General features: G+C 38.6%; 1 protein-coding gene across 4 annotated transcripts in view; it reads left to right on the forward strand.

Moving 5' to 3' along the window:
* The window catches only part of CHM (CHM Rab escort protein), a 211,303-nt gene that overhangs the window by 151,334 nt on the left and 47,676 nt on the right, over positions 1-12,293 (forward strand). Inside the window, exon 13 of one of the 4 annotated variants that reach the window (XM_027608510.1) lies at positions 2,007-2,129. The exons of the other annotated variants lie outside the window; for them this stretch is intronic. Within the exon in view, the coding sequence (XP_027464311.1) occupies positions 2,007-2,014 (8 nt within the window). The 3' untranslated portion in view covers positions 2,015-2,129. Of the gene's footprint in view, positions 1-2,006; positions 2,130-12,293 lie in introns of those variants that run through there. 4 annotated transcript variants of the gene reach the window in all.

The raw sequence follows: 12,293 nt of genomic DNA on the forward strand, positions 1-12,293 counted from the left end.
CCTGACTCTCCATTAGGCCTCCCCTGACACCACCCCAGTGTCTCATTACTGTTGGGGAGAGGTCAAAATCCAGGATGCTGTCATGGTCTTTACTGAAACTGCAGTTAAAAGTGAGGGGATAGAGAAACACCCAGCAAAGGGATGTCAAAAGGAAGCCAGACTAGCAGTACTTAGACAAACTAGACTGTAACAAGAGACGAGGACATTATATAATAATAAAGGGGACAATCCAACAAGAAGATATAACAGTTATAAGTATTCATGCACCCAACATGGTAGCACCCAAATACATTAAACAGTTAATAACAAACATAAAGGAATTAATCGGTAGTAATACGATAATAGTAGAGAACTTAAACACCCTACTTAACATCAATGGACAGATCATCCAAACAGAAAATCAGCATGGAAACAATGACACACTGGACCAGGTGAATTTAACAGGTATATTCAGAACATCCCATCCTAAAACAGCAGAATATATATTCAAGTGTACATGGAATACTCTCCACTACAGATCAAATATCAGGTCACAAAAGAAGTCTCAACAAATTAAACAAGATCTAAGTCACACCATTCATCTTTTCTTATTTTTTATTTTAATTCCTGATAGTTAACATACAGTGTTCTATTTGTTTCCGGTGTACAGTATTATGATTTGTCAATTCCATACATCATCTAGTGCTCATCACAACAATTGCACTCCTTAATCCCCATCACATATTTCACCCATCCCCCCCCACCTCCCTTCTGGTAACCATCAGTTTGTTCTCTTTAGTTAACAGTCTATTTCTTACCTTGTCTCTCTTTCCCTTTGCTTGTCTCTTCTGTTTCATAAATTCCATATATGCGTGAAATCATACGGTATTTGTCTTTCTCTGACTTATTTCACTTAGCATTATAGTCTCTAATTCCATCCATGTCGTTGCAGTTGTCATGCAATTGTCATTATTTCGTTTCTTTTACTGGCTGAATAATATTTCATTGTGTGTATACATACATACCACTTCTTCTTTATCTATTTACAATTGATGTACACTTGTGCTGCTTCCATATCTTAGCTATTGAAAATAATGATGCTATAAACATTGTGGTGCATGTATTCCTTTGAATTAGTGTTTTTGTATTCTTTGGGTAAATACCCAGTAGTGCAATTGCTGGGTCCTATGGAAGTTCTAATTTTAACTTTTTGAGGAACCTACCATACTGTTTTCTACAGTGGCTGCACCAATAGGCATTACCACCAACAGTTCAAGAGGGTTCCTTTTTCTCCACATTCTTGCCAACACTTGTTGTTTCTTGTGTTGTTGATTTTAGCCATTCTGACAGGCGTGAGGTGGTATCTCATTGTGGTTTTGATTTGCATTTCCCTGATGGTGAATGATGTTGAGCATCTTTTCATGTGCCTGTTGGCCATCTCTGTCTTCTTTGGAAAAGTATATTCATGACTTCTGCCTGTTTCTTAACTGGATTATTTGTTTTTAGGGTCTTGAGTTTGATAAATTCTTTACATATTTTGGATACTAACCCTGGATCGGATATGTCATTTGCAAATATCTTCTCCCAATCCATAGGCTGCCTTTGAGTTTTGTTGATTGTTCCCTTCACTGTGCAGTAGCTTTTTATTTTGAGTTCATTTTTGTTTTTGTTTCCCTTGCCTCAGGAGACATATCTAGGAAAATGTTACCACAAATGTCAGAGAAGTCACTGCCTGTGTTCTTGTCTAGAATGTTTGTGGTTTCAGGTCTCAAATTTAGGTCTTTAATCCATTTTGCATTTATTTTGTGTATGGTGTAAGAAAGTGGTCCAGTTTCATTATTTTGCATGTTACCATGCACTTCTCCCAACCCCATTTATTGAAGACTCTCTTTTTCCCATTGGATATTCCTCTGCTTTTTTGATTAATTCACCATATAATTGTAGGTTTATTTCTGGGTTTGCTGTTCTGTTCCATTGATCTATGCGTGTATTTTTGTGCCAATACCATACTGTTTTGATTACTACAGCGTTGTAGTATAACTTAAAAACTGGAATTGTGGAGATCCAAGCAAGATGGCGGAGGAGTAGGAGACCTAGATTTCGTCTGGTCTCAGGAATTCAGCTGAATAGGGATCAAACCATTCTGAACACCTATGAACTCAACAGGAGATCGAAGAGGAGAGTAGCAACAACTCTCTGAACAGAGAAGCGACCACTTACTGGAAGGTAGGACGTGCGGAGAAGTGAATCCGAGGTGATATTCGGGAGGATAGACAGCGGGGGAGGGGCCTCCGCCGGCCGCTTCTGGCAAGTGCTAGAGCTGCGGAGCACAAAATTGGAACTGTTAGAAGTCGGCTCCGCTGAGGGACGTCGCTGCAGTGGCTAAGCAGGGGGTGGAATCCTCCCGGGACAGTGTGGTCTCAGGACCCTTGGGGTCACAGAAAGACCGGGGGTGCCTGAGTGCGCCAGAGCTCCCAGGTATCAGAGCGGGGAAGCCGGCTGCAGAGACAGAGCCGAGGCGCAGGATCTCACCTCGGGGTTGCCATAAACTATGATCCGCCGCCCAGTCGGGCCACTGCTCCTCCAGCAGGGACCCAACAAGCGGCAGAGCCGGGGAGACTCCCCTTCCTTCCCGGGGAGGAGCGGCGTGGGAACGCACCGCAGGGATCTACTGGGTTTGGAGACTCCACACGGGGTCGGGTGCCAGAGATAGCAACACTTGGTCACAGGCCGGGTGAGCGCGGAGAGCGGCCGGAGACCGGGGACAGGGGAGTGACTGCTTTTCTCTGTGGGCACACTGAGGAGCGGGGCCCCGAGTTCTCAGCTCCTCCGGGTGGAGATTGGGAGGCCACCATTTTTGCCCTGGTCCTCCAAGGCTGTACCAAGAGCTTGCAGGGAACAAAAGCTCCTGAGATCAAACCCAAGCAGCCTGCTCAGCCCTAACGGACAAGGGCGGGGCAATTCAGCCTCCGGCAAAGACATATGGAAACCACAGCAACAGGCCCCTCCCCCAGAAGATCAGCACGAACAGCCAGCAAGCTGAGACCAAGTTTACCGATCAAGGAGAACGGGAGAACTCCAGTGCTAGGGGAATACTGCACATAGAATTCATGGCTTTTTTTTTTACCATGATTCATTAGTTCATCAGAGTTAATTTTTGTTAACATTTTTATTTTTCTTTTTTCTCTTTTTCAACCAACATCTTATCAATCTCTTTTTTTAAAAAAACTTTTTTTTATTTTTCATTTTTAGAGTCATATTTTATCCCTTCATAGTAGTTACCCTTATTTTTGGCATATATATATATAAGTTGTTCTCTCTTTAAAATTTTGAGATACAGTTTCCTCTAGCAGATCAAAATATACCCGAAATCACTAGTGTATGGCTCTGTTCTAGTATCCTGCCTGATCACATTCTCTCCCTTTTTTCTTTTTTTTTCTTAAATCTTCTTTCTTTTTTCAAACAACTTCTTATCTTATCAAGTCCGTTTATAAAATCTTTTATAATTTTCATCTTTACAGTCATCTTCTGTCCCTTCATTGTATCAACCCTGATTTTGTACATATATGTCTTTCTTCCTTTAAAATTTTAGGAGGCACTTTTTTCTAACAGACCAAAATACGCCCAAAGTCTAGTGTGTGGCACTGATCTATGCACTAGCCTGATCATATTTGATCATATTCTGCTTTTTTTGTATTGTTCTGTTCTTGTTTTTATCTTTTTTTTCTTTTTTTTCCTTTCTTTTTTCTTTCTTTCCCTTTCTTTTCCCCTGGTTTCAGGTCTTTTCTGACTTGTATACAGTATATTTGCTGGGGACGTTGTAAACCTGTTAGCATTTTGTTCTCTCATTCATCTATTCTCCTCTGGACAAAATGACAAGATGAAAAAAATCACCTCAGCAAAAAGAACAAGAGGTAGTACCGTCAGCCAGGGACCTACTCAATACGGACATTAGTACGATGTCGGACCTAGAGTTCAGAATCATGACTTTAAAGATACTAGCTGGAATTGAAAAAAGCGTGGAAGTTATTAGAGAAACCCTTTCTGGAGAAATAAAAGAACTAAAATCTAACCAAGTCGAAATCAAAAAGGCTATTAATGAGGTGCAATCAAAAATGGGGGCACTAACCGCTAGGATAAATGAGGCAGAAGAGAGAATCAGCGATATAGAAGACCAAATGATGGAAAATAAAGAGGCTGAGAAAAAGAAACAACTACAGAATCACGAGGGCAGAATTCGAGAGATAAGCAATACTATAAGACGAAACAACATTAGAATAATTGGGATCCCAGAAGAAGAAAAAAGAGAGAGAGGGGCAGAAGGTATATTGGAACAAATAATAGCAGAGAACTTCCCTAATGTGAGGAAGGAAACAGGCATCAAAATCCAGGAGGCACAGAGAACCCCTCTCAAAATCAATAATAATAGGTCAACACCCCGACATCTAATAGTAAAACTTACGAGTCTCAGAGACAAAGAGAAAATCCTGAAAGCAGCTCGGGAGAAGAGATATGTAACCTACAATGGTAAAAATATTAGATTGGCAACAGACCTATCCACAGAGATCTGGCAGGCCAGAAAGGACTGGCAAGATATCTTCAGAGCACTAAACGAGAAAAATATGCAGCCAAGAATACTATATCCAGCTAAGCTGTCATTGAAAATAGAAGGAGAGATAAAAAGCTTCCAGGACAAACAAAAACTAAAGGAATTTGCAAACACGAAACCAGCCCTCCAAGAAATATTGAAAGGGGTCCTCTAAGCAAAGAGAGAGCCTAAAGGCAGCAAAGATCAGAAAGGAACACAGACAAAATACAGTAACAGTCACCTTACAGGCAATACAATGGCACTAAATTCATACCTTTCAATAGTTACCCTGAATGTAAATGGGCTCAATGCCCCAATCAAAAGACACAGGCTATCAGATTGGATTAAAAAACAAGACCCATCGATATGCTGCCTGCAAGAGACTCATTTTAGACCCAAAGACACCCCCAGATTGAAAGTGAAGGGGTGGAAAACCATTTACCATGGTAATGGACACCAAAAGAAAGCTGGGGTGCCAATCCTTATATCAGACAAACTAGATTTTAAAACAAAGACTGTAATAAGAGATGAAGAAGGACACTATATCCTACTTAAAGGGTCTATCCAACAAGAAGATCTAACAATTGTAAATATCTATGCCCCGAACATGGGAGCAGCCAATTATATAAGGCAATTAATAACAAAAGCGACGAAACACATTGACAACAATACAATAATAGTGGGAGACTTTAACACCCCCCTGACTGAAATGGACAGATCATCTAAGCAAAAGATCAACAAGGAAATAAAGACTTTAAATGACACACTGGACCAAATGGACTTCACAGACATATTCAGAACATTCCATCCCAAAGCAACGGAATACACATTCTTCTCTAGTGCCCATGGAACATTCTCCAAAATTGATCACATCCTAGGTCACAAATCAGGTCTCAAACGGTACCAAAAGATTGGGATCATTCCCTGCATATTTTCAGACCACAATGCTTTGAAACTAGAACTCAATCACAAGAGGAAAATCGGAAAGAACTCAAATACATGGAGGCTAAAGAGCATCCTACTAAAGAATGAATGGATCAACCAGGAAATTAAAGAATAATTTAAAAAAATCATGGACCTCAATGAAAATGAAAACACAACTGTCCAAAATCTTTGGGATACAGCAAAGGCAGTCCTGAGAGGAAAGTATATAGCAGTACAAGCCTTTCTCAAGAAACAAGAAAGGTCTCAAATACACAACCTAACCCTACACCTAAAGGAGCTGCAGAAAGAACAGCAAATAAAGCCTAAACCCAGCAGGAGAAGAGAAATAATAAAGATCAGAGCAGAAATCAATGAACTAGAAACCAAAAGAACAGTAGAACAGATCAACGAAACTAGGAGCTGGTTCTTTGAAAGAATTAACAAGACTGATAAACCCCTAGCCAGACTGATCAAAAAGAAAAGAGAAATGATCCAAATCAACAAAATCGTGAATGAAAGAGGAGAGATCACAACCAACACCAAAGAAATACAAACAATTATAAGAACATATTATGAGCAACTCTATGCCAGCAAATTAGATAACCTGGAAGAAATGGGTGCATTCCTAGAGATGTATCAACTACCAAAATTGAACGAGGAAGAAATAGAAAACCTGAACAGACCTATAGCCACTAAGGAAATTGAAGCAGTCATCAAAAATCTCCCAAGAAACAAAAGCCCAGGGCCAGATGGCTTCCCAGGGGAATTCTATCAGACATTTAAAGAAGAATTAATACCTATTCTCCTGAAACTGTTCCAAAAAATAGAAATGGAAGGAAAACTTTCAAATTCATTTTATGAGGCCAGCATTACTTTGATCCCAAAACCAGACAAAGACCCCATCAAAAAGAGGAATTACAGACCAATATCCTTGATGAACATGGATGCAAAAATTCTCACCAAAATACTAGCCAATAGGATCCAACAGTACATTAAAAGGATTATTCACCACGACCAAGTGGGATTTATCCCTGGGCTGCAAGGCTGGTTCAACATCCTCAAATCAATCAACGTGATACAATACATTAACAAAAGAAAGAACAAGAATCATATGATCCTCTCAATAGATGCAGAAAAAGCATTTGACAAAGTACAGCATCCTTTCTTGATCAAAACTCTTCAGAGTATAGGGATAGAGGGTACATACCTCAATATCATAAAAGCCATCTACGAAAAACCTACAGCGAATATCATTCTCAATGGGGAAAAGCTGAGAGCTTTCCCCTAAGGTCAGGAACGCAGCAGGGATGTCCACTCTCACCACTGCTATTCAACATCGTATTAGAAGTCCTAGCCACGGCAATCAGACAACAAAAAGAAATCAAAGGCATCCAAATCGGCAAAGAGGAAGTCAAACTCTCACTCTTTGCAGATGATATGATACATTATGTGGAAAACCCAAAAGACTCCACCCCAAAACTGCTAGAACTCATACAGGAATTCAGTCAAGTAGCAGGCTATAAAATCAATGCACAGAAATCAGTGGCATTCCTATACACCAACAACAAGACAGAAGAGAGACAAATCAAGGAGTCGATCCCATTCACAATTGCACCCAAAACCATAAGATACCTAGGAATAAATTTAACCAAAGAGGCAAAGGATCTGTACTCAGAAAACTATAAAATACTCAGGAAAGAAATTGAAGAAGACACAAAGAAATGGAAAAACGTTCCATGCTCATGGATTGGGAGAACCAACATTGTGAACATGTCAATGCTACCTAGAGCAATCTACACATTCAATGCAATCCCCATCAAAATACCGTCCACTTTTTTCCAAGAAATGGAACAAATAATCCTAAAATTTGTATGGAACCAGAAGAGACCCCGAATAGCCAGAGGAATATTGAAAAAGAAAAGCAAAGCTGGCGGCATCCCAATTCCGGACTTCCAGCTCTATTACAAAGCTGTCATCATCAAGACAGTATGGTACTGGCACAAAAACAGACACATCGATCAATGGAACAGAATTGAGAGCCCAGAAATGGACCCTCAACTCTATGGTCAACTTATCTTCGACAAAGCAGGAAAGAATGTCCAATGGAAAAGAGACAGTCTCTTCAACAAATGGTGTTGGGAAAATTGGACAGCCACATGCAGAAGAATGAAACTGGACCATTTCCTTACACCACACACAAAAATAGACTCCAAATGGTTGAAAGACCTAAGCGTGAGACAGGAGTCCATCAAAATCCTAAAGGAGAACACAGGTAGCAACCTCTTCGACCTCAGCCGCAGCACCTTCTTCCTAGAAACATCGCCAAAGGCAAGGGAAGCAAGGGCAAAAATGAACTATTGGGATTTCATCAAGATAAAAAGCTTTTGCACAGCAAAAGAAACAGTCCACAAAACCAAAAGACAACCGACAGAATGGGAGAAAATATTTGCAAATGACATATCAGATAAAGGGCTAGTATCCAAAATCTATAAAGAACTTATCAAACTCAACACCCAAAGAACAAATGATCCAATCAAGAAATGGGCAGAAGACATGAACAGACATTTTTCCAAAGAAGACATCCAAATGGCCAACAGGCACATGAAAAAGTGCTCAACATCGCTCGGCATCGGGGAAATCCAAATCAAAACCTCAATGAGATACCACCTCACCCCCGTCAGAATGGCTAAAATTAACAAGTCAGGGAACGACAGATGTTGGCGGGGATGTGGAGAAAGGGGAACCCTCCTACACTGTTGGTGGGAATGCAAGCTGGTGCAACCCCTCTGGAAAACAGTATGGAGGTTCCTCAAAAAGTTGAAATTAGAGCTACCATTCGATCCAGCAATTGCACTACTGGGTATTTACCCCAAAGATACAAATGTAGGGACCCGAAGGGGTACGTGCACCCCAATGTTTATACCAGCAATGTCCACAATAGCCAAACTGTGGAAAGAGCCAAGATGTCCATTGACAGATGAATGGATAAAGAAGAAGTGGTATATATACACAATGGAATATTATGCAGCCATCAAAAGGAATGAGATCTTGCCATTTGCAACGACATGGATGGAACTGGAGGGTGTTATGCTTAGTGACATAAGTCAATCAGAGAAAGGCATGTATCATATGACCTCACTGATATGAGGAATTCTTAATCTCAGGAACAAACTGAGTGTTACTGGAGTGGTTGGGGGTGGGAGGGATGGGGTGGCTGGGGGATAGACATTGGGGAGGGTATGTGCTATGGTGAGCGCTGTGAATTGTGCAAGAGTGTTGAATCACAGATCTGTACTTCTGAAACAACGCAACATATTTTAAGAAAAAAGAAAAAGAAGAGGATAGCAGGAGATGAAGAATGAAGGGGAGTAAGTCAGAGGGGGAGACGAACCATGAGAGATGATGGACTCTGAAAAACAAACTGAGGGTTCTAGAGGGGAGGAGGGTTGGGGGATGGGTTAGCCTGGTGATGGGTATTAAAGAGGGCACATTCTGCATGGAGCATTGGTTGTTATGAACAAACAATGAATCATGGAACACTCCATCAAAAACAAATGTTATAATATATGGTGATTAACATAACAATAAAAATTTTAAAAAACTGGAATTGTGATACCTCCAGTTTTATTTCTCTTTTTCAGGATTTCTTTGGCTATTTGGGATCTTTTGCGGTTCTGTGCAAATTTTAGGATTATTCTTATTTCTGTGAAAAATATTATTGACATTTTGATTGGGATTACATTGTATCTGTAGAATGCTTTGGATAGTATAGACATTTTAACAATATTTGTTCTTCCAACCCATGAACATGGAATGTCTTTCCATTTGTTTGTGTTGTCTTCATTTTCTTTCATCAATGTTTTATAGTTTTCAGAGTATAAATCTTTCACACCTTTGGTTAAGTTTATTCCTAGATATTTTTTTGTTTTTGGTGCAACTGTAAATGGGACTATTTTCTTATTTTTCTTTTGGCTGCTTCATTATTGGTATATAGAAATGCAGCAGATTTCTGTACATTGATTTTGTATCCTGCAACTTTCTTGAATTCATTTATCAGTTCTAGTAATTTTGGGTACAGTCTTTTGGGTTTTCCATGTATAGTATCATGTCATCTGCAAATAGTGAAAGTTTTACTTCTTACTGATTTGGATGCTCTTTATTTCTTTTCGTTGTCTGATTTCTGTGGCTAGGACTTCTAGTACAATGTTGAATGTAAGTGGTGAGAGTGGACATCCTTGTGTTATTCCTGGTCTTTGGGGAAAAACTCTCAGTTTTTCACCATTGAGTATGATGTTTCCTGTGGGTTTTTCATATAAGGCTTTTATTAAGTTGAGGTATGTCTCCTTTAGACCTACTTTGTTGAGGTTTTTTTTTATCATGAATGGATGTTGTACTTCATCAAATGGTTTTTCTGTGTATATTGAAATAATTATATGGTTTGTATTCTCTCTTTTATTGGTGTGATTTTATCAGTTTGATTGATTTGCAGATATTGACCACCCTTGCATCCCACAAATAAATCCCATCTGATCATGGTGAATGATTTTTTTAAATGTGTTATTAGGTTCGGTTTGCTAGTATTTTGTGGGGATTTTTGCATCTGTGTTCATCAGAGATAATTGGCCTGTAGTTTTTTTTGCGTGTGTTATCTTTATCTGATTTTAGTCTCAGGGTGATACTGGCCTCATAGCATGAACTGGAAGTTTTCCTTTTCTATTTTTTGAAATAGTGTGAGAAGAATAGGCATTAACTCTTCATTAAATGTTTGGTAGAAATCACCTGTGAAGCCATCTGTTCCCACACTTTTGTTTGTCGGGATTTTTTTGATTACTGAATAAATTTTAGTTGCTGGTAATCACTCTGTTCCAATTTTCTATTTATTCCTGTTTCAGTTTTGGCAGGTTATATGTTTCCAAGAATTTATCCATTTCTTTTAGGTTATGTAATTTGTTGGCATATAGTTTTTCATAATATTCTGTTGTAATTGTGTTTCTGTGGTATTGGTATTTCTCTTCTCTCATTTGTGATTTTATTTATTCCAGTCCTTTCTCTTTTTTTCTTGATATGTCTGGCTAGTGGCTAATAATTTTATTAATTTTTCGAAGAAACAGCTCATTTTGTTAATCTGTTCTATTGTTTTTGTTCTTCATTTATTTCTGCTCTGATCTTTATTATTTCTTTCCATCTGCTGGTTTTATATTTTGTTTGTTCTTTTCCTAGCTTGTTTAGTTATAAGGTTAAATTGTTCCTTTGATATTTTTGATTCTTGAAGTAGGCCTGCATTGCTTTAAACTGCCCTCTAAGAATAGCTTTTGCTGCATCCCAAAGGTTTTGAACTGCTGTCTTTTCATTTACATTTGTTTCCATGTACTTTTCTATTTTTTCTTTTATTTCCTGGTTGATCCATTCATTGTTTAGTAGCATGTTATTTAACCTCCCTGTAGTTGTGATCTTTCAAGATTTTTTTCCCCTGTGGTTGACTTAGAGTTTTATGATGTTGTGTTTAGAAGAGATGCTTGGTATAACTTCATCTTTTCAAATTTGTTGAGGCTTGTTTTGTGGTCTGATATGTGATCTATTCTGGAGAATGTTCTGTGTGTACTTGAAAAGAATGTATAGTCTGCTTTAGGATGGAATGTTCTGAATATATCATATATGTTCATATATATTAAGTCCATCTGCTCCAGTGTGTCATTCAAAGCCATTGTTTCCTTGTTGATTTTCTGTTTAGATGATCTGCCCAATGATGTAAGTGGGGGCTTAAATTCCTCTGCTATTATTGTATTATTATTGATTATTTTGTCTGTTATTAACTGTTTTATGTATTTGGGTGCATGAATATTTACAATTGTTTTATCATCTTGTTGGATTGCACCCTTTATTATTATATAGTGTCCTTCTTTGTCTCTTATTACAGTCTTTGTATTACAGCCTAGTGTGTCTCTTACAAGTATTACTAATCTGGCTTTCTTTTGACAGCCATTTGCATGATGACTTTTTCTCCATCCCCTTACTTTCGATCTGAAGGTGTCTTTAGGTGTAAAATAGGTCTGTCGTAGGCAGCATATAGATGGGTCTTGTCTTTTTATCCATCTGTCACCCTATGTCCTTTAACTGGAGTGTTTAGTCCCTTTGCATTCAAGGTAATTATTGATAGATCTATTTATTACCATTTTATGACTGCTTTTGTGGTTGTTTCTGGATATTTTCTCTGGTCCTTTCTTGTCTTTCTCTCCTTCATGATTTGATGGTTTTCTTTAGTGATATATTTGGATTTCTTTCTCCTTATTTTTTGCACTTGTTTTTGATGGGTAGTTACCATTAGCTTTGTATATAACATCTTCTCCATGTAGCAGTCTATATTAAGCTGAGGGTCATTTTAGTTTGAACCCATTCTTTACTCCTCTCCTCCCTACGTTTTAGGTATGTGGTGTCATTTTTTACATCCTTGACTGACTTTTTACAGAAATGGTCATTTTTACTACTTTTGTGTTTTCTACCTTCATACTGTCAATATCGGTCTTTCCTTTCCACTCAAAGAGTCCCCTTTAAAATTTCTCGTAGGGCTGGTTTAGTGGTCATGAACTCCTTTAGTTTTTTGTTTGTCTTGGAAACTGTCTCTCCTATTCTGAATGATAACCTTCCTGGATAGAGTATTCTTGGCTCCAAATTTTTCCCATTTAGCACCTCGAATATATCATGCAACTTTCTAATGGCCTGCAAAGTTTCTGCTGAACAATCCCCAGATAGCTTTATGGGTTTTCCCTTGTATTTAACCGTTTTCTTTTTCTTGATGCTTTAA

Source organism: Zalophus californianus, chromosome X (genome assembly GCF_009762305.2).
Source record: "Zalophus californianus isolate mZalCal1 chromosome X, mZalCal1.pri.v2, whole genome shotgun sequence".
Classification (NCBI taxonomy): Eukaryota; Metazoa; Chordata; class Mammalia; order Carnivora; family Otariidae; genus Zalophus; species Zalophus californianus.